General features: G+C 44.3%; 1 protein-coding gene across 1 annotated transcript in view; it reads left to right on the top strand.

The window, feature by feature from the left end:
• Positions 1-24,803, top strand: part of Dnah7 (dynein axonemal heavy chain 7) — a 195,366-nt gene that overhangs the window by 50,884 nt on the left and 119,679 nt on the right. Inside the window, exons 20-24 of the mRNA XM_041668272.1 lie at positions 12,780-12,973; positions 14,688-14,886; positions 18,818-18,958; positions 23,451-23,663; positions 24,472-24,581. Coding sequence (XP_041524206.1) covers positions 12,780-12,973; positions 14,688-14,886; positions 18,818-18,958; positions 23,451-23,663; positions 24,472-24,581 — 857 coding nt within the window. The remainder of the gene's footprint in view (positions 1-12,779; positions 12,974-14,687; positions 14,887-18,817; positions 18,959-23,450; positions 23,664-24,471; positions 24,582-24,803) is intronic.

Here is a 24,803-nt window from a genome sequence, read left to right as displayed (position 1 = left end):
ATACACACTCTCTTCAGCTATTATTTTACAATTTCCAGGAGAAAAAAAAATGTGAAAACAAAAAATGGGTATTTTGTCCCAATTCATCTTGAAGGCCTACACTGCCCAGAGTTTACTCAGTTGGCCTTTGTTTGTTGGCATGGTTTCATATTGGGGCTCTGGTAGGAAGCCAGCACCCTCTCTGGATGCTACGTCTGTTCTGACCCTGTCTCCATGCTCGGGCCTCTAAGGCACTGTGAGAGGAAATGACCAGCAAACATGCCCGGCGCTCAGGCAGAGTGTCTCTCCTAGGGAGTTTAAAAAAATAAAAAATGCAAGGAGAGGTCCATCCAAAGAGTCTAATAAATGCAGACAAAACACAGTGAAGTCATAAAACACAGTGAAGAGAGACGAGCTTGAGCCAAGGAAGGATTTATAAAGCGCAGTCACACTAAAGAACATGGCGTGTGCAAGATGCATTTACAAGGCTGCTGGCGTTGTTATTGGGAGAACACAAGCTTCTCCGTTGATATTTTAATGAAATACCCTGTAAGGTAGAGGGATCGCATCTAAAATGTCCTAACCTGAAATAACAATATGTGCGTATTTATTATTTAAATACAAAGTTACTGTTTTTTTTACAAAGTTATCCTGTAGTCCTAAATACTATCATTTATCAATGGCAATTATATATTTGACAGGACACCACCAGAAAGATGGACATGGATTTGTTCTGTAGGCTTGCTTCACTTTCGTAATAAATCAAATATGTACAAACCAAGCTGTAAAATTAATCACAGTGGAATTCATTCCACACTTAACAGAGCTATTAGTGAGTTACTGTGTAGCACTGAGTCATTTCTAATGTAGTTTGAGAGTATAATCTGTCATATAGTTTCCTTACCACAATGCAAAGCACTTACAATGTGTATTAATTTCGTTAAGAAATGGTTAATTAGAATTTTTATTGTTTCCCCAAATTTAAGGTAGATATTTCTATTCATCTCATTGGCATAATTTAAATATATATAATTATATATATTTAATATATATATTATATTTATTATATAAAAATATATATATATTTTGATGCATAGTCTCACTTCGTAGCCCTGGCTGGCCTGGAACTTGTTGCCAGATTGGCCTCAAACTCACAGAGATTCATTTGTTCCTGTCTCCTGAGTGCTGGGATTAAAGGCATGCACCACCACTCCTGGAAAAAAAATTTTTTTTGATATTTGGTGAAAATATCCTTTGAAATCCTGTAGTATTAAGGAGTTTATACATTGTTCAGTGTCTAGGAAGGGAAGTTATAATGGCATCAGTGGAGAAAGACGGGATTGTTACGGCCATGTGCAACTCAAATAACTGAACAGCTCATGCCCTAATTCCCAAACAGTTGGGTCCTGGGGCTGCTGCTGCTTGCTTTGGTGACCCTAACATTTGCTGCATGACATCACTGTCTTCCCGAACTGTTTTGCGTGTTCTTATTCTTAAATGTTCGTATTCAGAGAAGCTCTTGTGCACACTCTCCCCAAATTTTGAAGATAAGCACATGGCCACATGCTGTCCAGGAACCTACTGAGACAGCCTCTGTGGCAGAAGCCCGTGGATTAAGGGCTTGGTGCAAGAGGTTCATCCTTAGGGGTCCTAAGAAGGCTTCTATGTGGTAGACTTTTCCAGAGGTTAAGAAGAGAACTTCACTGCTATTGTTAGCATGGTAGGCTTGATTGACAGCTCAGTCTTTATCCGCATGAAGTCAGCATGTAACATTAAGTAATTTTAAGTGGGTTTTTCTTATTATATACATAACTCAAATACCTTCCTCATTCCAAGACCTTTGGTGTAGTTCTAGACACTTCATATGGGTTTTTCTTTATTAGCCCAGTTATTTTGTTTTGTTTTGTTTCTTGTTTTGGTTTTTTGAAACAGGGTTTCTATGTATAGCCCTGGCTGTCCTGGAACTAGTTCTGTAGACCAGGCTGGCCTCGGACTCACCTGCCTCTGCCTCCCAAGTTCTGGGGTTAAAGATGTGTGCCTCCACAGCCTGGCCCTAGCGCAGTTTTGTTTGTGAAGACTTGCCTGTTTCAGAACTTCAGGCTCATGTTCTGCTGGGACTCTCCTCAAAACAGCCCGTGTAATCGGGGCCTCTTTCCCACTCTGACTAGTGCTGGGCTGAGGACAGAGTGAGGAGAAAGAGCGGAGGAGAACAGGGAACTGGGAGAGGAAGCTGGGAAGAGATGCATGGTGTAAGGGCTGTTCCCCTTGTGGGCGGGTCAGAAGATGAACAGCCTCGCATCAAGGATGCTCACAGATTTCCATCTCCTTAAATACCCATCGTTTCTTCATGGTGAAAGCTTGGCCAGCCATCCCCTTCTGACTATCTGAAGTACACACTTGTAGTAGGAGGGGTCGGGGCCCCTTGTTGGTTCCTGACAACTTAACCCAGAAATAATCACACAGAAACTGTATTAATTAAATCACTTCTTGGCCCATTAGCTCTAGCTTCTTATTGGCTAACTCTTATATCTTAATTTAACCCATCTCCATTAATCTGTGTATCACCATGTGGCTGTGGCTTACTGGGTGAAGTTCCCAGCCTCTGTCTCAGACAGGGCTACACGGCTTCTCTCTGACTCCGCCCTTCTTCCTCCCAGCATTCAGCTTAGTTTTCCCCACCCAGCTCTGTTCCCCTATAGCTCTGTTCCCCTATAGCTCTGTTCCCCTATAGCTCTGTTCCCCTATAGCTCTGTTCCCCTATAGCTCTGTTCCCCTATAGCTCTGTTCCCCTATAGCTCTGTTCCCCTATGGCTGTTCCCCTATAGCTCTGTTCCCCTATGGCTCTGCTGTAGGCCCAAAGCCGTTCCTTTATTTATCATTGGTATTCACAGCACACAGAGGGAAACCCCACATCACACAGTTTATCATCATCCGTAATCGTGTTGCTATTCAGCAGTGTACCCCAACCTTGGCTCCTCCTTGATCGCAATGCACTGCGCGTTGGTCAGATGGTCCCCTAGCCCCCTCCTCCTCTCGTCTCACCTCCCACCTCCTGACTCCTCAGCTTCTGGAAGCTACCCGTCCAATCCTGACTTCTACATGGCCAGCCTCTTCAGGATTCCATACACAAGTGAGATCACTCAGCGCCTGCGTTTGTGGGCCTGGTTCCCAACACAACCTCATGTGTGTTGTCCCATACAATGAGATCTCAGTTCAGCGATGCGCATGTTCAGTTTCTCGCCCTTCGTGGCTGTACAAGATGCGCAAGCGTGGAAATGTCTGTTCGACGTGCTGATTTCAGCGTTGGATGTGTCCCTCGTAGGGTTGCTGGATCACGTTGCAATATATTGTAATAGCGCTTGCCTGGGAGCCAGGGGAGAATCTCTTGGATTTGGCCAAATGTGTCGATGTGGACGCAATTCTTAGAGACTCTGGTTTCAGTGGGCTAGTCAAAGAGGCATGAGTGGTTCCGTCAACCAAACAACCTCTATGTCTTATTTCAGTGAGATGAAATGGTAGAAGAATCTTTGCTTTATATCGATTTATCTATAGACACTTATGCAATCTATGCCTGTACCCTTCAGCAGTGAACGGTGTTGCCCCACCTGAGCACAGCCTTTCAGAACAGTGGGAGGGGATCCCCGCAGTGTGCACAGCTAAGCTTATTAGTGTTATTTACTTTTTAGACCTTATTTGGAAAAGAGACTCTCGAAAGTGTGGCTTGACCTTGACTGTGGTCGGTAGCCAACCTGCTTAGAAGAAACTAGTCTGAAAGGATTGGTATCAAGGCTTGAGGAGGAGGGACCTAAGGGCTCCCAAAACAGACAGTGATGTGAACGGACGGGCATTCTAAACAAGCACTTAGTAAAAGATGCACCCGCAGAAGGACATGTTGACTAGCTGACGTATTTTCTGAACGTCAGCTAGCATGTTCCACTGTGCACGGTGATCAATGAAACAGAGTGATCATCGAGTATGTTCTCCAGCCCGGGGAGCTGTTGCCAATGCAGGACAAGAGTGAACCTGAGCGCTTCTCACCCAGTGCATGTGTGGTCCCACCATACAAAGAACACAGTCACAGTGGCAGGGGTGGGCCTCTGTAAAGGCCCACTCTTCAGTGTTGTTCATCACCCCAGCTTCCGATAGCAGGCGTAGCCCCATGTTCCTGAGAGGCCGCCCCACCTAGGAACCGGGTAGCTGTGAGGGTGGGAGAGAGCACACCGGCTCTCTTTTGGCGTGGGAAGGGGGGGTGATCTGTCTGATCCAGATAGATTTTTCTTCCCACACGCTGGGCTTCTTGGGGCTCTGTCATTCACTGGCACACTGACTAACTTACCCCTCTCCGTTCCTTCCCACACCACATTGCTTCTCCCGGGAACTCCCATTACGGGGGAAATGAGATTTATAGGTCCTACTATGAGCATTGACCTTATCAAAAGCAGATGGTCGCAGACACGTAGAGACACTCCTTCATTCGCTGCCCCGAGGGAAGACGACAGTGTGTGGGTACAGTTGCGTTCCAAGGGTGTGTGCCTTATTAGCTCCAAATATACGGTTTGTGGCACCGGCAGTGCGGGGCTGGGAGTCGAGACGTGGAAACAGGATTGCCACCTTTACCAATTCATTCCATACGAACAAATTTGCTTCTAAGCTTTTGCCCTTTGCTGTCTTACTAGATTGAGTACACAGAGTGTCAGGGAGAGGCATCTGGGCAGGGCCACATCAGCGGTTCACTCACTCAGTGGGAAATCTGGGCTGGCCGTGCCATTCCGTAGACAGACAACTCCGACTTTACCACTTTTAGTTTGAATGGCTCCCATCCTCCCTCCCTCCCTTCCTCTTCCTCCTCCCCCTTCTCCTCTTCTCTCAGGTGTACTAATTCTTCCCTTGGGCTGTTGGATTGACAGAACCCTTTTCCTGGAATGTTCTGTCTAAACGTCTCCAGAGCAAGACCTTTGTATCCTGGAGATGAGGTCCCATATCACCTACATGATATTTTATTTTAAAATGAAATGGCCTTTTTGTTTTGATTCCTCGTGTCCCCTCCCTTCCTGTCTTCTTCTAACTTACTACAAGCATGCCTCAGAGATATCTCCGGCTCTGCTCCTGACTATTGCACAAAATATTGCAATAAGTCAGGTCATGAGTACGACAAGTTTTTATTGGCACACATCAGTTAACTAAGCTAACGGTTTCATCATGAGATCCTCACACGCGTGTGTAATGTGCTGGGTCATAGCCCTCATTGTCCTCTCTCGTGCCCCTCTTGTGTCTGTTGATTTCTTTCTTCTTCTCAGCGAGTCCCACTTATATTTCCATGTGTTACTGAGGGGGATCACGGTGTTCCGGAGGTTTTAGTTTCCTAATGCATATGAAAGTCATGCTTACCTCTGTAGTCTATACACAATAGAATCTTATTCCACTGTAGACAAAAGCTAAGTCATGACGTTTTCAGGGGAAACAAAAGGCAAGGGCGGAACCCGGAGATCATTGTGTTAAACAAAATAAGCTAGGCTCAGAAAGACAATTGCTTATGATTTTTTCTGCCTGTGACGTGTGCGTGTGTGTGTGTGTGTGTGTGTGTGTGAGTTCCTGAGAGGAGATAAGAAGAGAAGAGAAAATAAAGAAATCCTTGCGGCTTGGCAGCAGAAGAGAGGATTATTTGAGGAAGAAAGGGAGCAGCAGAAGACGGTAGGAGGTACGGAAGAGGGGGAGGCATTAGAAAACAAATAATGACTTAAAATTATGAAAATGCCACCATAAAACCAATCACTTTGTATATTCACTAAAAAATTAATTTAAAGAGAAACAGGAGTTTAAAAAGGATGTGTTGCAATTTGTGAAAAACAAGGAAATAGAGGGAAGGTATCTAGAGAGAAATGTATATAGAAATCCTCGGCGACCAAGTGAAGCTGGAGAGCTTCTGGCCCTGCGGGAACCCTCTGTGCTGGTGGAGCCTCCCCATGCTGATGGTAGCTGCCACCTGACGGGTGGTGGCTGCTGGAGGCAGCGGTGCCGGGCAGTTCTATGCTGCCACGCAATTCTACGCTGCCACGCACACGCTCCTCCCTAGCACACAGGGCTGCTTGCCTCGGCAGCGTGGCCTTTTACTTTTTTACCCACGGTATAGCTTTTAGAACTGGCATCTGTCATCTCGAACCTGCGCCTGCTTTTCCAGCTTACTTTACCCAACAGTGGAAGCCTTCTGTCTTGGGTTAGGAGCTACAGCCCCTGCATAGGGAGTGGGCTGCCCCTCCGGAAACCACACTCTTTGCCCTTCTAATCTGTGTAAGGGTGACGCCGTCAAGAAAGCGTTGTGACCTGCCACCTCCTCAGACTCTGGGTCTCTTGTTATCTCCACGTCTGATGCCTCCTGACTCAGGTTTGGAACTCAGTAAAGGTCACCTATCCAGGATGGGGGCTTTCCTCCCAAGGACCTGCTAAGTCTCTTCTGTGAGGCACTGATGTTTCTCTAACGACACTTAGGACAGTGACTCCTTTCTAGGTTTCTGTTCTTCCTGGCCCTGAGCTGTAAGTGGAATCGCCATTTCTGTAGCTGTGTGTGCATGTTTATTCTGTACATTTGTGTGTGTGGTCTCACGAACATGCGTGTACACGTGCACATGGAAGCCCGAGGTCAGCTTCTCAGGCCATCCTTTAAAGACTGTAGCTTTTGAGACAGCATCTCCCTCCGGCATAACCTAGTACAGTGGGTCTGAACCCTGGGGCATGTAGAGCTAAAATAAAGAGCCAAGACATGGAAAACGAGAGAAAGATTTATTTATTTTTTTTTACCTGCCCCAGGCAAAGTGAGTGTGACATTCACTTCCACTGCGGCTGTTTTCCCCAACAAAGCAATCATGGGGGGTTCTACTCAGAGCTCTACCCTTATTCATGGAGTCTTGGGCTAATTTCTTCCTAAGTTTGCTCCTTTGAGGAATAGATTCCTGAGCCTGCTGACCGCATCATAAAGTTCCAGCTGTAAACAATGGAAAGGAGGTTTGTGAAGGTACAATTCAGATAGGAGTCTCTCCCTGAAGGTCCCTGCTTTGCTTAGTCATGAACTCCTGCTGGCCAGTGAACCCCAGGGACCCTCCTCCTGCCTCTGCCTCCCCAGACTTGGAATCGAGGTGCTTGTCGCTCATGACTGGCATTTTCACGTGGGTTCTGAGTGCTGAACTCCATGCTTGCACGGTGTGGACTTTACTGAGGTCCCCGTGGCAGCTAGAACCTTTACAGACTGTCTTACAACCATCATCTGCCTGTCAAAACTGCCCCTCCATCCTTGGGTTGTGGGATGGGGGTTGTGGTAGCAGGCATGAGCACATTAACTTTACTGTACATCTCTTAGGTGAACAGAGGCACCGTCAAGAAACATACCATTTTGAGAGGAATCTTTTCGTTTTTCCTTCTTAACAGTGAGCTTAAATAATAAGCGATCCGTGCTGTAGAGCACCATCACCTGGGCTGTGTTACTCCATTTAGAGAGCGCAGGCTGAGAAGATGTCGTATAATCCTCAAAGGTCCCAGGGTTTCTGGACGGTAAATAAGTGCCTGTTTCAACTTAGAATCAGCTTCTCAGGAAGGAAGAGAGGCAGCCTGCTCCTTGTAGCTTAAATCTTGTCACTGGGGTTTTTTTTTCCCCCGTCATAGCTGTGGAAGTCTTGGATGACAAAAGACCATTTATATTGAAAACAGCCGTTTGCGGTGGCCACCCTCATCTGGTCCCCTGCTAGCGCTTCCGGGTAACAGTGCAACTTCTGCAGGACAGCGGCTCTTCCACCTTGTACTCCCAGGTCCTGGGGTCTTTGTTCACATCGCTGGTCACTCACATCGTTGGTCAAACTCTGCAGCCTTAACGTTTCCTCTGCAGCTTCCCCACGGGCTGTCCTTGTCTTAGGAGAAGGCTGTGGCTGAGGCTCCCTTCTTTGCAGACCATGGGGACCTCCATGTGAGCTATGAAGCTGTTGGTTTTCCTGCTCCTGTGTCCGCTGTGGTGGTATTTTTGATTTCCCTCTGGAACCTTGTCTTTGGATTCACAGTCTTGCTAACTGTCACAGGACTCTTGGCCCTCAGCCTGTCCTGGCTTTCCAGCGGGTCTTCCTTGCATTCCCAGCTTTTGATTTAAAGTGGGAGACACCGACTTCATTTCCCTTAAACAGTCAGAGACCATCGGAAGGTTTCAACATTGCTGTGTCTGGGGGAAGGGGAGCAGCGGGATCGATGAAGCTGCTGTGTGCTCAGCATGTCGGCACGGGAGCAGCAGAGACCGGTGGTCTCAGATCCCCACAGCAGAGGTGATGATGTAGGTTAGAAACACCATGAGAACGACCGGAATGTGACACAGGGACAATAAGGGACCTCTTGCTACTGGAAGATGGCATTGACCCCGCAACTGGGCGGGCGCGGGGTCTTCCCAGAGTAGTGAGGGTGCGCGAGAGAACGCGTCGAGAAGACAGCATATCAGTCATTATCTTTCTTATTTATTCTGTGCTCCTTGCTGGCCACGGAGGCTCGGATCATTGTTTAGTTCACCGTGGTCACCAAGCCCAGAGAACTGGCTCACCCAAGGCAGGGACAGAGAGAGAGAGAGAGAGAGAGAGAGAGAGAGAGAGATAAACATGTGTTTCCTTAACCAACAATTATGAGAAGCATAAAGGATCAAAGAAAGCCATACCAAATTTTAAACTTCTCATTACACCTTTGAAATCACTTTGCTGTTGCATCTAAGACCTCAGCTAAGATACCCTCGGCAGTCAGGCACCATGTGGAGTGCCCGGTGTTCTCTGAATTCTCTACACCCTCAGGTCTAATGCGGCATGCAAATAGTTAACAAATCGTCCGGGAACGCCTGCTCCGTCTGAGGGCTTCACGATAACAGCTACAAGATGAAAGGTCTTCCAATGTTATCCTGAGTATTTTCTCTGGCAGGCAAGGTGGCTCAGTGGGCAAAGGCACCTCCTTCAAAGTGACCTGAGCTTGATCCCTGGGACCCATGGGGTGGAAAGGAGAGAACCAGCTTCCTCGGGTTGGGCTGTGATCTCCAAGTGCACACGGTGCTGGCTCCTTTTGTGTCCACGTGACACCAGCTAGATTCCTCAGAGATCAGGGAGCCTCACGGAGAAAATGCCGCCAGGAGCTAGGGCTCTCGGCACACCCGTGGGGCATTTTCTTAATTAGCGCCTGCTGGGAGAGGGTCCAGCCCCTTGTGGGTGGTGCCAACTGTGGGCTGGTGATCCTGGATTGGCTAAGAAAGCAGGCCGAGCAAGCCATGGTGGGGCCCCAAGCCAGTAAACAGGGTGCCTCCACAGCCTCTGCCTCAGTTCCTGCCTCCGGGTCCCTATTCTGCCTGAGTTCCTGTCCTGACTGCTTCCAGTGGTGAACAGTGATGTGGAGGGAGAAGCCAAGTAAACCCTTTCCGCCCCAGTTTGCTTTTGGTCATGGGGTTTCAGCACAGCGAGAATAATCTTAACTGAGACACACATTGTGCCATACATGTGCCCCCTCCCCAGAATAAATGAAATGTAATAAAAATATATTTCTTGAAGAACGATGTTATACAATGTTAACTTTAGAGCAATAAAATGGATATACCTCTCTTTCTCCTCTTTCTCCTCCTCCCCAGTGTCTGTCTGTCTGTCTGTCTGTCTCTCTCTGTCTCTCTCTGTCTCTCTCTCTCTCTCCTTTCTCTGCCAGTTACGGGTGGGAGAAGGAAGGAAATGTGGTTTTATTTGTGTGTGTGGGTGTTGGCATGTACTAACCTCTTCAGACATGTCATCTAACATGGTTGCCCCACCAAGGCTGAGAACGAGTTCCCCTTCTCATTTTAAAACACAGAGATTAGACAAGTGATGTAAGCTAGCGCAGGTACGCGGGAGAAGAGGGCAGGGTTGAAATCAGCATTTTTCTCCGGGGGCCTTGGCTTTCTCCAAGTCTGTCTTCACCGTGTCTGGCTCCTCACGGTGTGTCCGATGGCTGTCCTGCGGGTTTAGTCCACACGCAAACGCAAGCAGACGGTTTGGAAGTCTGTACCCGAATCAGAGCCTGATTTGAATATTCGTTGAACAAAAATCTGTTATACTAAATGTTATGTTAATCTAAATTCTCGATATCTAAAATACTTTCATATATCAGACCTAAAACAATCAAGCTATGATGAACTGCCCGAGTTTCCACCAAATGATTACTGTCAGTTTGTGCAAGAAATGGTTCACTTTTGTTAGCAGTAAATCCTTTCACTTTTCAAACATTTTCTTCCAGCAGGTGGCGCTCTAAGAACACGATTTTGGATTTTAGAGACAGCCTAAGAATGCTTGTCGGCCCTGCGTGACTTGCACTTTTAAAAATTATGGTCTGAGTGTGTGTGTGTGTGTGTGTGTGTGTGTGTGTGTGTGAGAGAGAGAGAGAGAGAGAGAGAGAGAGAGAGAGAGAGAAAGAGAGCTAGAGGGAGGGAGAGATAGCATTTAATGGCTATTTGAAGGCCCAAAACTTCGGAGAATTATAATTAAATGCCTATGAAAATCAGAGATCGCTTGATCTCTTGCTAAACATGTTCCGTACTTTTGCCTTATTGATAATATGGCTACTGATGGTAGTTATTTATTTCTTTACCAAATTGTTATGTTTCTAAGTTATGTCATCCTACGTCAAAACGAAGCAAAACGTATTATCTTTTTAGCCTTGACCTAATTATTCACAAAAGCCCGGAGTATGAGACGGGTTCAATCCTGGCACGTGGGAGGCAGAAGCGAGAGGCCCAGGGGGGAGTTCGAGGATGGCTGCAGAGCAGGTTTGAGGTCAGCAACAAAGAACAAGACAAACCAAAAGCACATTGAGAAAAGAACCGAGTTCTCTTTTAGCTGGTGCCGGGAATTGAACCCAGGGCCCTGCGCAAGCTAGATCAATGGCTCAGCCCTGAACCCCACCTCCAGTCCTAGAAGAAAACTCATATGTGAAACTGCTTGCAGCTGATGTTTTTGATTTGCCTTTTGGTCATGGCCGAGTACAGTTCAAAAAATAAGCAATTTGTTGATCTTAAAATTCAGTGTTCATGCTTCAAATCTCATCGGCTCATTTTAATGTCACGTGACCTTCCTGGAACAGCCCGTTCTATTTAAAAGATGACTGCTGAGTTTTTATTAGCTTCGCAGCTTAGTGTGATTGAGATTTCTATTAGGTTTTAGTGCCACTGCCCCTTAAAAATTTTAAGTTTATCTTGGAAAGAACTCTATTTTTGCTACTGGTGAACACCAAGCTCAGAAGTATAAGGCTGAGAACAGACTCAGATCAGACACGAGTTACCTGTTAGGAAAACAGAGAGGAGACGGGGATGCACTCAGTCTAGAGTTTGCTGTGGGGGCATAAAGAGCTGGTACTTGTTAGCACAAGAGCAGTTGGGTGTTGTGATGCACCCTGTAGGTCCACTGCAGGGGAGGGAGGCGGAGACAGCCGGACACCCAGGACTTGTGGGCAGCCTGGCCAAACTCAAAATCAAAAGGCTGCTTGTGCGCAGTTCCTAAAGATGAAACCAGAGGTTGACCTCCGTGTTCAACAGGCACAATTGTGTATAGACACACATACGCACACATAGGAAAAGAGAGGAAACGAGTTTTACTTAAAACTCAAGATCACACACACACACACACACACATAAGAGTTTTATAAACCCAGTGGTTAGGGTGCAGCTCCTTTGAATGAAAAGGCAGTAAACTTTTTTTTTTTTAGGCCTGAGTTCTGTAGATTAGCTTTTGGTTATAATTCTTAAGACCAACAGCCAATCAGAGAGCTCCTTTCCAGGATACTTGATTCATTTCAAGTCACTTTGAAGTACACCACCTGCGGTGACGCTTGACTGCGCTCAGATCCCCAGCCAAAGAGGCCACCCAGTCTTGTCTCTAGGAAGTGCCCCTGCAAACAGAGGGGCACTGTAGAAGGACACAGGGTGGCTGCTTCCAAAATCTTTCCAGGAAACTTCCCCACACTGAAATACTTACCTTTTTTTTCATCTATAATTATAAAAACCAGGGCGAGTGTTAGTCCCCTGTTGTGAGTAACAACATCCAAACTAATAATTACGCTGACTTGTAGTTTGTAGTGTTTTCTTGCAAAAACAAAGGACAGAAGATGTGTCTCACGCTACACCCACGCTTCCTGTGAGTTTCAGATAGCACAGCCTCTCTCTCCCACCTTCTTCCCATCCCTTCGCCCCCTCTTCCTATGTTTCTACCTATGATGGAAGTTGGAAGTTGGATCCGAGGGTAGAGTCAACAGGACCTTTACGTGAAAGAACTTGTCAGGCAAACAATATGCAAGACTTATTTTTTTTTTAGAGATAAATCTTAAAAAGTTTGCATAATCTTCATCCTATTAAAAATCTATTAAAATCTCATTAAAATCTATTACAATCTCAAGTATAATGCAAGTAGAAATCAAATTAGTAACTGGTATTTTGCACTGTATGCTGTACAGGGTAGGTTTTTTGTTGTTGTTGTTTTTTGTTTTGTTTTGTTTTTTTGTCAACTTGACACAAACTAGATTCACCGGGAAGATGGAGCCTTAGAGCATCCCGCTAGGAATAAGACAGGAAACGACACCCTCTAGGGTCTCAGCTTCAGTTCCTGCTTCCAGGTTTCATTTTGAGTTCCTCCGTTGGTTGCCCTCCAAGACAGACTGCAACCTGAAAGTATAAGATGAGCTACATCCTTTCCCTGCACCCCCGTACCCCCACCCCTTTGGTCACAGTGCCCTTCACAGCCACAGAAATGAAACCGAGACAAGCCCTGTTTACCTCTTATTTTCAGAATAAACATGTCCTGACGGTTGTGACTATCGAGCGGATGCTGGAGAGGCTGAAAAAGTCCAACGAACTCTTGGAGCTCATTCTTAAAGGGCTGAATGAGTACTTGGAAAAGAAGCGCCTCTTCTTCCCCAGGTTCTTCTTCTTGTCCAATGATGAGCTCCTTGAGATATTGTCCGAGACTAAAGATCCTACCCGGTAAGTGTTGTCCGGGCCAGGATGCCCGGTGCATACATCTGTTCAAATTTATTATTTTCGGGGTAGGCTAGAACACAAATAGTTATGGACAACTATGTTTATATAAACATTCTACAAGAATATTCAAAACATTATTAGCAATTATAGCTAGTTATCAGTTATTGAAAATATGCCAGGCGGTGGTGGCGCACACCTTTATCCCAGCATGGGAGGCAGAGGCAGGCAGATCTCTGTGAGTTCGAGGCCAGCCTGGTCTACAGAGCTAGTTCCAGGGTAGGCTCCAAAACTACACAGAAACCCTGTCTCAAAAAAAAAAAAACAAAAAAAACCCAACAAAACAAAAACCAAAAAACAACAACAAACAAAAACAAAACAAAGAATATATATATATATATATATATATATATATATATATATATATAATGTCTCTGAATATGTATGTATTCCTGAATGGGATGAACCTTGGAGTGAAATTCTTGTCTCACCACATATCTTCTTAAGATTTTCATGACACATCACATTGATCTTTTCATCTATATTCAAACTGTATCAATAAAAGCCAGCATCATGGTGCTTTGTGACTTGCTATGGTCTCAGAGATGGGCCATTCTCAAATACAACACAAATAGGAATGACGTTAATAACTAGCCTTTTAGGTGGGTGTCATTTGTTTTTTATTTTTATAGTAACTCCAGTCTAATGGTTGTCGCTACTGAGGGAATGCTGGAGGGGAGTGAATGTCGGCTGTAGGGTTCTTTCTTCCTCTACTGGGCTCTGCCAACTTCCTGGCAATTCTCCCTAAATGGGGCAGCCTCTTTCTGTATGTGTCATTCTCTCTGCTTAGAAAATTCCTTAAGTATCTATATACTTTCTTCGTCTGTCTCCTGGAGACACCAACATTTACCACTGAGGGAGGCCCTTTTTTTTTTTTTTTTTTTTTGGTTTTTCGAGACAGGGTTTCTCTGTGGTTTTGGAGCCTGTCCTGGAACTAGCTCTTGTAGACCAGGCTGGTCTCGAACTCACAGAGATCCACCTGCCTCTGCCTCCCAAGTGCTGGGATTAAAGGTGTGTGCCACCACCGCCCGGCCTTGAGGGAGGCCTTTTATACCCACTCCAGAATGGCAGACCTTAGTGCTTCTCCTCCTGTAATGGAACACATGCTTCACAGCACAGTGAAGGGTTTTCACTGGGATTTTTGTTTTTCATTCCATGTTCCCCGTCCTTAGGAAAGAATCTGATGTAAAGCAGGCAGTGAATAAATGTTCTTATCAGTTTTTGTTTATTGGATATCTTGTGCATTGGCAGAAATGTCAGCGACTAGATGACTAAGATCAATGTAGGCTTGCATGTCCATCTGAATTTTATTCACAGCTGCTTTGTTCCCATGTAAGGATGAAAATGTGTCTCCGGGCACTGTTAGACGGTCTGTGTCACAGTGGCCAAAAAAGACAGTGGGCACACCAGGCCCGCAAAACCACCAACCCACTCCAAGAGTGTCCAAATCATCAAAGATTGGAAGATTGGCTTCCTGTGCTTGCATGCCCATTAGAGCCCTGTAGCTAACGTCTTCCAACCCCCTTTCTTGAAAGCAAGCATATGCATACTACTTTGTACACGTTTTCAAATGTCAAGCAATTAATGTAGAAAGAACCCTGACATGTTAGGAGCTGGATTTCTTTGATGAATTGTTTCATTTTTTTTTGTCCCCCCACAGAGTACAGCCTCACCTGAAGAAATGCTTTGAAGGTATTGCCAGGGTCGAATTCACAGAAACTTTGGATATAACACACATGAAGAGCAGCGAGGGAGAAGTTGTGGAACTCGTGGATACCATTTCAACAGCCAAAGCCAGGGGCCAGGTGGAGAAGTGGCTGGTCGAGTTAGAGAGGGTCATGATTGAGTCCATTCACAAGGTGAGCGGCTGTATGTCATTAATAAGTGGGCTTCGTGGTAGGAACTCATTGATTATGTTTATTTTATCATCTAGAACAGTATGGGTTTTTTTCTTTTTTCTTTTCTTTTTTTTTTTACAGTAGGCACTGGATTTTTTTGTTTTGTTTTTGTGTTTCGAGACAGGGTTTCTCTGTAGCTTTGGTTCCTGCCCTGGAACTAGCTCTTGTAGACCAGGCTGGCCTCGAACTCCCAGAGATCCCCTGCCTCTGCCTCCCGGGTGCTGGGATTAAAGGCGTGCGCCACCACCGCCCAGCCTGGCACTGGATTTTTTGATTTTCCTGGTGAGGCACGTCTTCCACAGTGACCAGGAATGACTGGATCACGTTTGACCTGGGGACCTACGAGAGGCCCCCCCAAGGAGTTTTTCAATTGTAATGGGTTGTCTTGTGTGTCTCTTGTTGATCTACACTTATTGGTCCAAGGTCAGCCTTTGCCGCATTTTTTACATGATTTAGAAGATTGAGACCTTTTATTTTTGTCATTCCCAGAGGAGACATTATTTTTAGGAATGCCTTGTCTATGATACCTTTTTAGATGTCCTATTCTACCACAATTAAAACATTTGACATTTTGATATCTCTTTATACCTTTGGAAATTGGGTTTTTTGTTTGTTTGTTTGTTTGTTTGTTTTTACCCAAGCCTCGGTATTATAGTCAAATTCTTAACATTTACTGTATGTAGGATTCATTTATCCATTGGTGTTGATATAACCTTTAAAGGCCCAAGAATTGTTTTGCATTTTAAGTTGGAAGTTTTAAAAGCCAGAGATTTAATTAGTATTAGTCTAGCTTTTGGATCTGTTACTTTTATTTGTATAGCTTTAGTTAATCTTTGTAAAAAGTCACGAAAGGGTTTTCTTGGGCCTTGGTTAACCTTAATATATGATTTATATGATTCAATTATTTTATGTTTTTTGATTTTTGAATCCTGTCCCAAGCATTTAAGGCCACTGTATGGTGTAGGGACAGGATTCATTGTAAATAGTTTGACTCTGGATCAGCATAACAGCCCTCGCCAAGAATTTGATTTTGGGAAGCCTCAAATCCTTTAGCCCTTCCTGGTTGTTCTTGTTTAGCTTCCTGTTGCCCGTAACACTTTCACTATAATTGTGGCCCATCTTCAAGGACCACTGAGACTAACTGAAGCCAATCATGTGGAGTAGCCTTATTGCTTGAAGCCCATGTTTTTACCAGCTCCCTAACAAATGGTGAATGCATGCCGTAAGATACTACTGCTTGCTTAAATTTTTTTTATATCTTTTACACCTATAGATTTTTATTTACATTTTTTGTATCCATTTGGGTATTGAGTATTTGCTGGCTTGTCAGAGGTAATAATAGGATATAAGTAGCTAAAAATCTAGGTAAGTCACCTCTGATGCTGAGAGGTACGGGTGATGCTGAATCCTTTGCTGTATTTGCTGGCTTGTCAGAGGTAATAACAGGATAAAAGGCTAAAACTCTAGGTAAGTCACCTCTGACGCTGAGAGGTACTGGTGATGCTGAATCCTTTGCTTGCACCTCTTCTCCTTGTTTATCACTTTTGATACTTTTTAAAATCAATTTAAATTTTTTACCACTGTCTTCTGTAAATCCTGAATCTCTTGACCTGTGAATATTTTTAATGATTATGTTGAGTCAAATAACTACTGGTCCTCATTTTACCTATGTGATTTTAAGGTATTAATTTATTTTATTAAGGATATCTTTTTATCCTTGGATATTATTTGGATGCCTTCCTGGAGAGATACTCTGTCTGCTAACTTACCATAACTTTTAACAGATTTTGATTGTCAATTTTAACAGTATGAATCTTTTTAGATAATCTCTCAGTACCCTTTTGTAAGGTTTTATAATCCATTGACCTGGATTGCATTTTGTCTGTCAAATTAATGTTATTCTTCATAATGGTATTAATTTTTTAGTCAACTTTTGATATTTAATGGTATAAATCCTGTCAGCTAGCTTTTTATTACTAGTCTATAAAGACTGTATCATTTCTAAAAGTGCCTCATTCTTGACTCTGTTATCAAATCATTTCTTTAAGAATATAATATGAAGCCGGGCGGTGGTGGCGCACGCCTTTAATCCCAGCACTCAGGAGGCAGAGGCAGGCGGATCTCTGTGAGTTCGAGACCAGCCTGGTCTACAAGAGCTAGTTCCAGGAGAGGCTCCAAAACCACAGAGAAACCCTGTCTCGAAAAACCAAAAAAAAAAAAAAAACAAAAAAAAAAACAAAGAATATAATATGAGGAACAAAGAAGCTAAGTTCCATGATCACAAAAAAGTGGATGCACAAAAAATACCACATAATCCTTGTCGCTTTGACATCTGTGGATATCGTACATGTGACCACGCCCAAAGTGGGCCAGTATCTTAAAGGCTATTGGTTGAAGGAGTTCCCACAGCAGAAACTGAGGATAAATTACTATTCAAAGTCTAATTGACAATTTATTAGTTATTTGTTGCTACGACCAAATATTTGATAACAGCAGTTTAAAGAGGGAAGGTTTAGTAAAGTGGCAGCCGTAGATTCTCCTCTACGATGGTGACTTCTCTAGCTCCAGGTAGCCGGCTAGGTTTTTAGTACCAGGAATGATTTCTTTCATGTTGAGAGAGCCTTCAGTCAAACTAGAGGGCTGTTGGTTACTGTCAATGTACACATGCCACTAGTGCATGCACCCTTAGGGATATCTTTGCCTTGCTGGGTAGGACTGTTGGTTGCTACCCTCGTTTGGAAGCTTGCATGGTAACATCTGGTACCGTGAGGGCTAGTCCTTGGAGAGGAGACTGTCAGGTTAGATTCAGCTTGGGTCCTCTGGGCCCTGTGTCTGAAGTGCCTGGTGTCTTTACTGTTTTTTTTTTTTTTCATTTATTGGCTGTTCGCTTTCATCTGACCTGCCTGTAGTTTCGTTCAAGGCCAGCCTGGTCTACAGAACAAGTTCTAGGACAGACAAGACTATACAAAGAAACACTGTCTCCAAAAAAAAAAAAAAAGTTACCTCTTGGCATTGTCTTTGTTCTATAAATATCCAGCTAAAACCCGAAGCCTAGAAAATTTCAAGTCGTTAGATATTTCTCTGGAAAATCTAATTTTGACAGTCCCTTCTGAAATTTAAACACCCAAGTCAGTGTCACTCCCCAGAGGAAGTTGCTCTCTTTGGTTGGTATGCATGATAGTGGAGAAGTGTTTCCTATCGGTAACTTGTAGAAAGAGTAGATGTATCAGTCCGCTGAAAATGTGTAATAGAGTAGATGTATCAGTCCGCTGAAAATGTGTAACAGAGTAGATGTATCAGTCTGCTGAAAATGTGTAACAGAGGACATAAGTTAGAGTTTGCAGCTTTGTAGTCTTTGCCTGTCCATGAAATAACTGTTCACCTGTCCCTTATGCCCATAGCCGTGTGTGTCAGACCTATGTCCCGAGGTGGGATTAGGGTCTAGAACGCAGGTGGCAGTTAGAGGGGTGTGTGGCCTGCCTGTGTGTACACACGTGAGGTTGCATGGAAAACGGGTTTATCTGGACAAAGATCATATGGCACACCATTGGCGACTCTTGTTTTGAAATTGCTGGAATTTATACTTTGTACCAAAATCCTACAAATTTGGCCAGCCCAAATGTACCTGGGTTATCTTTGGCTGAAACTAGTCAAATAATACTTTGAGAAATTTGGTTTATACAAATTGATAATGCCTGACAAAATAATGTGTAAGTTGCCGACTTGAACGTGAGTACGAATTAATTTGCTCACGGGTTTTATATACGCCCTTCATCTGGATGAGGATGCTGTAGGAAGAACCATGGTAGGAGTCGATTTAGTTAAGAGTTCAGCTCTTCAAGGGGATTGTTCTTAGAATGCTCGTTTTTACCTTTTTTTTTAAAAAAACTAGGTGATTGGAGATGCAATCGCTGCCTATACAAAAAATGAACGAATTAATTGGGTCAGAGACTGGCCTGGACAAACTGTTCTCTGCGTATCTCAGACCTTCTGGACGGTAGAAGTCCAAACTGCTATCCTGATGGGGCAACAGGTAAGCTTTGATTACTTCCATTTTCTAGACTTTAGAAAATGATTGTGATACCAAGAATATATTCATCCTCAAGTATAAAATGAAGATCGTCCGCTCAAAAATACACTTTTTGCTGTAATCCAAATTACAGGTTTTAAAAATAAGATACATAGAAAAAGATACATTGTTATTCAAGATTTGTGTCTGTCTGAACCATTTGTTAATTTACATCCTGTCAGAGTCAAGGGGGCTTGATTCCCAGTCTTGTGGTTTATGTGTTTTTTATGACTTTACAAGGAAGTCCCCCAGCTCAGAAATATGGGGAGGGTGTGGAATAATAAACTTCTCTTTTGTGTCCTGAGTAAAGCTGCCCTGTATAGAAAAAAAACATCACTGCACTTACTTTAACCATTTCATTTTTAATGTACTGATTTTGAATATATGAATATTTTGAATTCTGCTTAATACCAAATATTCAAGTATATTTGAGCATATGGGTTTAACATTATTTGGATGACTGCTATTAATTTAAAAAAAATCAAAATTATACATTGCACTCAGTGTACTGCTCTTTTTTCTTTCTTTAATGAAAGAATGTTTACTGTCTCTTCATTCATCACAGATACTGTGAATGTCCACGTCGTCCCAGGCTTTGTGTTGGGAACGGACTCAGCTAGGGAAAACCTGGAGCGAAACTTTTCTGTTTCCCTTGTGAATTTACTCTGTTAGCCTTGGCTTCTCTTTGAGCTCTGGGGACTGTCAGTGAAAGTTAAAAAAGGCCTCTTTGGCGTATTTTAGTCTGTGTCCTTGAAGATTTGAGACGTGGTGCTCAAGTTAGAGATCACTTCCTGCCACAAAAGTTTCACGAACCTTTCCCGAGCCTAGTTCAATCCGGTAATAATGCCTGTATCAGGTCCTTCAGAGCTCTTTCTGCTTCCTGGAAGTTTGAATCGGCAGATTTTCTTTTTAACCCATCAAATCCAGTTTACATTGCTTGACTACTTACTTCCAGTTGTGAGGCCTGCCCTGGAGTGTGATCTGCTTACCATGCCTCACACCACTGAGTAGAACTGACCCCTCCTCTCCCAGCAGCAATCAAAGGCCAAAAGCTTCCCAGCTGGCAGGGCTGGCTTTGCGCTCACCTCCCCTTACCCGTGGCTGGGATTTTTGTCTGCCCTCTCTTCCACATGGATCCCTAGCTGTGTGTGTGTGTGTGTGTGTGTGTGTGTGTGTGTGTGAGAGAGAGAGAGAGAGAGCGCTCCCATTTAGAATTGAACATTCTAGAGTCTAGAGTGTCTTATTCTCTGCATATTGCCCAGTTGTGGTCTCTGGTTCATTCCCAGCTACCGCAAGAAGCTTCTCTGGTGAAGACTGAGCTGTGCGCTGATCTCTGGGCACAGCAATAAACCATTAGGGATCATTTTATCGCTATGTCCACTTAGCAGAATAATAGTAATGGTTCTCCCCGGGGCCATGACCTACCTAGCTACAGACTGTGGCGTCATTAACAGTGTGCAGTATGGGTTCCATCTCACGGGAGGCCTTAATCGGTAAGACGCTCTTACTTAGATCTGAAGTGAGAGTTCTAGATCAGCTGAAACCTGGCAGTTATGGATCCTTGGTTTAAAGCAGCAGCGAGGTTTTTGTTTATTTTTGGTGAGTAATTTGATATGACTTTAGGGCACTGTTGCAAACTAACCAAGTTTGGCCTTGGAGAGCCCTACTTGTCCTCTTTAGGAGAACAGATCCACCTCACCCCCATGCTGCCCGCTTTCCTGCCGGAAGGAGAAAGTGTGTGGAAATAAGTCATGGGTTTTCAGGTGCCAGAGTGCCAGGGAGGGCATAGTGTCAGTGACAGCAAGTAAGCATGTGGGGGTCCCTTGGATGTCTCTGCCATGTGCATTTAATATTCTATACGTTGACAATGGTCTCCTAACAAAGGAGTGGCCTGCATTTGAAACTGATGAGCTGGTTGCGTGGCGGAAGACCACGAACACCTAGAGTTCCCTGAAGCTTAAAAGCACAACAGTTTCCTGTAGTGCCGCGTCCAGACCTCATGCGCACCTACTCACTAAGTGCTGTCTGTGAAAGGAGCCATGGAGGTATTAGAGGGCCTTTAAAATAGCTGAAGAGCGTCACTGGTACAGAGCTCAGGACACTGCAATCATCAATGGGATTTTGAGTTAGTTTATTGGAGTGGAAAGACAGAAGGATCTAGGCCTGGCAAAAACAATTCCAGAGAACACAGTGGTCGTCGCCTTGGGCATCACCATAAGATGCTGGGAAGGAATAAAATGTGTTGAAACATTATTGTATCATTTTTCCAGTTTAGTTGATTAAGTTCTCCTCAATAGTATAACACCGTTCCTAAAGAGCTTAGAGGTTAGCATTTTTTTGGAGCCAAATTTGAATTCTAACATTATTGTTTTATTGCAATAAAATACATTATTCTAGTACAAAAAAATTTCTATGGGCATGTAGTTAGTATGTACACCCGATGTGTCCAACTCTTGAATTTTGACCTGTGTTGTGGTAGAACATGAAGGATGTAAGCAGGCTAAGAGATGCTGAGCTGTACTGATGAGGACAGACATGGCCGTGTGTGATGGGGCTCAAAGCTGTCTTTACCGATTGAGCTCCTAAATCTAGTGACGTTCAGTAAGGGGATTCAAGAATTTAAGCACTTACATGGCTAAACATGGATGGAACAGAAGTTAATTTCTCATTACTTAAGAAGCAAATTACTAGCAAATCATCCATGTAAATAATAGAAATGAAATGGCGTTTGAGCCTCAAGAGCTTGGAGAAAGAGCTTGTGCAAAAGTAATAAAGTGATAAGGATCTTCAGGGAAGAAGTGCCTTGTCCCCAGATCGGCTCTCTAAACTGTTCGTATCCTCAGAAGCTGGCTTTTGGGTTTTATTGTTGCCTCTTAACAACAGACCTGAATTAAACTCCTCAGCATGCAAAATTTAGTAAAAAAAAATTATGAGAGCAGAGAAAATGGCCACCAGTCTGCTGGTGCATATTGATAATTCCTTCAAACACCATGTTTTTTGATTATTTTAATTTATTTTCATCATAAATCCTCCTTCGGTTTTGAATTTTCTCATCTACTGGAAGAGAGACTCTAAAGCCAGCCTGTTCCTTAGACCTTCCTTTAGCCCAAGATAAACCAAACCACATGGCATTATTTATTATTATTTATTATCATTATTATTGTCGTTGTTATAATCATTATCATTTCTTTGTTCCTTTTTGTTGTTATAAGAAAATACCAGAAGGTAGATACTTCATATCGAGATGAGATTTGGTTCTATTACAGCTGTAGGCTGCAAGTTTAAAATTCAGGCAGCCCTGTGTGGTTTTGGTTCCTCTGATGAGGGCCCTCTGGTTACAGCGTAACATGGTGGACGGTACCATGGCTAGAGTGAACCAGAGAGAGCCATAGAATGAGCAAAACAGCAGGGGCTGGCAAGGGGCCAAGCTCCTCTTTAAGGAACAGTCTGTGTCAGCATCCCACCCCTGTGACAAAATGCCTGAGAGAATCAGGGCGGAGGAAGACAGATTTGATTTGGCTCAGGAAAAAGCAGAGAGGGAGAAGAGGAGAGGGGGGGGGTGCCCATTGTACATTTTAAGGACACACCCCATCGATCTATTTCCTTCCAGTAAGTCCTCCCGAGGTTCCCACCACCTCCTAGCCATGCTATCACCTACAAGCAAGGAGCGATTCATAGCCAAAGCAGAACACAGGCCATTCTCATGGGAATCACTCCAGTTCCACAGGACTTGCCCAGTCCCTTCGAGGGCGATGTTCACAACCTGGGCACAGCCCACAAGGCTCTTTCCAGCTTCCACCAGATCAGCTCTGCCTCCAGCCCTTGAACCACCGAGGCACACACACCTGCAAATCATAGTCCAACCATCACGCTGCTGATATTTCAAGCCTCATGTAGCAAGCTTATGGAAGAATGCTCGGAGAACTCAAGCGATCAGAGGCAGAAAGGGGTGGCCCGAGTTTCTCATCACTCCCTAGTGTCTCTTCCCTGTCTCTCTCCCCTTTCTGCAAGTCTCTGTGAAGAGGAGAACGTTTTCAGGCGCTCAGAGTGACAGACTCACTGACTTCATGGAAGAGCCATGGTTGACTCGGATTGGGTCTCTCTCCCTCCTTTATGCCCTGTACAGATGGGGCAATAAGACTGGCAGTGCCAACATAACCAGGGAGAATAGAAGGGGGTAGAGAAATAAGAGGCTGGCACAAGTCCCGTTTGCCCACTGTGTCTGACAGAATCGGTTTGTTTTCCTTAATTGCTTTGTAGTAGGGAAAATAGATTAATTTTAAATTACATGGAAATTACGATTAAAAATGCAGAGGTTATCTCATATATATGGGTATATATCTATGTATGATAATATCACATTTATATGCATAAATAAAATACTCTGACAAAATATTTTGTTCACACCGATTCTGATCATATCGGGAAATAGTACCTTATGTTTTTTTTTTTCCAGGCCCTTGAGAACTACTTGGATAAGTGTAACAATCAAATCGATGACATCGTCACGTTGGTCCGTGGCAAACTGTCCAAGCAGAACCGGGTCACTCTGGGAGCCCTTGTGGTATTGGATGTCCACGCTAGGGACGTCCTCGCAAGCCTCGTGCGGAAGAAAATCAGCGACGACACCGACTTTGAATGGTTAAGTCAGCTGAGGTATTACTGGCAAGTAAGTGGTTTCGTGCAGCAGTTTCGGCTCACAGCTTTGTAATTCACGCTCGCTCGGTGGGAAGGGTGACCGCATCAGTGAGACAGGCCTTTTGCTAACGATCTCCTATATATGTTTTTCCAGATTGAAATGTAAGGCAGCCAATAACTGCACCCATTGTCATCAATATCGGTATTTGTATACCTGTATTTGCATTCACATGTATTATTCTATAGTAACACACATGTCCATAAGGAAGGGGTTTTTCAGGCTGTCTGGGTGAATGATGCTGCTTTGACCATGGCTGGGAAGGAAGGAGGGGCAGTCATGGTGGCCTGGAGAGTCGGGGGGGGGGGGGCTCAGCAGTTCTCAGGGTTCCGTGTAAATCTTAGGAGGCCTGAGCAGGAGCAGACAGTTAGGGACCAGCACCGTCTAAGCCATTTCAGGGCAACGATATCTGTGGGGAGCCGGGTGATGTAGTCTGTTTGAGAAGCCAGATACTCCCTTATCAGAGTGTAGACAGTGTACTTATCCCTGTAGCATGTGACTATAAAATTATGATCGTGGGTCGCAGTCCATATTGAAGAATAAATAGTAAGTGATAATACAGGAGAGAAAGGGGGCATGTTTTAAAATATTCTGTGAAAACCATGGAATCCATTGACTTCTGTTAGCCATTCAGAAAACCAGCTGCTGGCTCCTTCTAGCGAGGGAACCTGTGCCTGAACGGTAGTTCTAAAAAAGTCTGCATCGTGGTTGTTCTTATCGGAAGAGCTTGCGCATTCATGCTTTCTTTCTAACCAACTCCATTTGATCTGCTTGGCCCCAGGAAAATCATTTAGAAACAAAGATGATCAACGCTGGTTTGCGATATGGCTATGAATATCTCGGCAATTCCCCTCGACTGGTCATAACCCCACTCACAGACCGCTGCTACAGGTAAGCCCCACCCTCCAGAGATGGATGGGAACTGACGTCCACACCCAGCCCCTGGACCAATGACTGAGCTAGAGGTACTTCATTATTTCTGCCTTGCAGTCTGTATGTTCACTGTGCTGTTTGCCCCATCTCTTAAGCCTTCCTCAACTCTGCCAGTTTCTCCTGTTCGTTCCTGGGGACCGGGGTGTTCTTAGACATGACTGTGGTTAGTTAGCACTTTCT

The sequence above is a fragment of the Microtus oregoni genome, unplaced genomic scaffold (assembly GCF_018167655.1).
Source record: "Microtus oregoni isolate MIOR12 unplaced genomic scaffold, Mior012 000018F_ref0000195, whole genome shotgun sequence".
Taxonomy (NCBI): domain Eukaryota; kingdom Metazoa; phylum Chordata; class Mammalia; order Rodentia; family Cricetidae; genus Microtus; species Microtus oregoni.
Note: the sequence above shows the minus strand (reverse complement) of the source record. Positions and strands in the feature narration are given on the sequence as shown.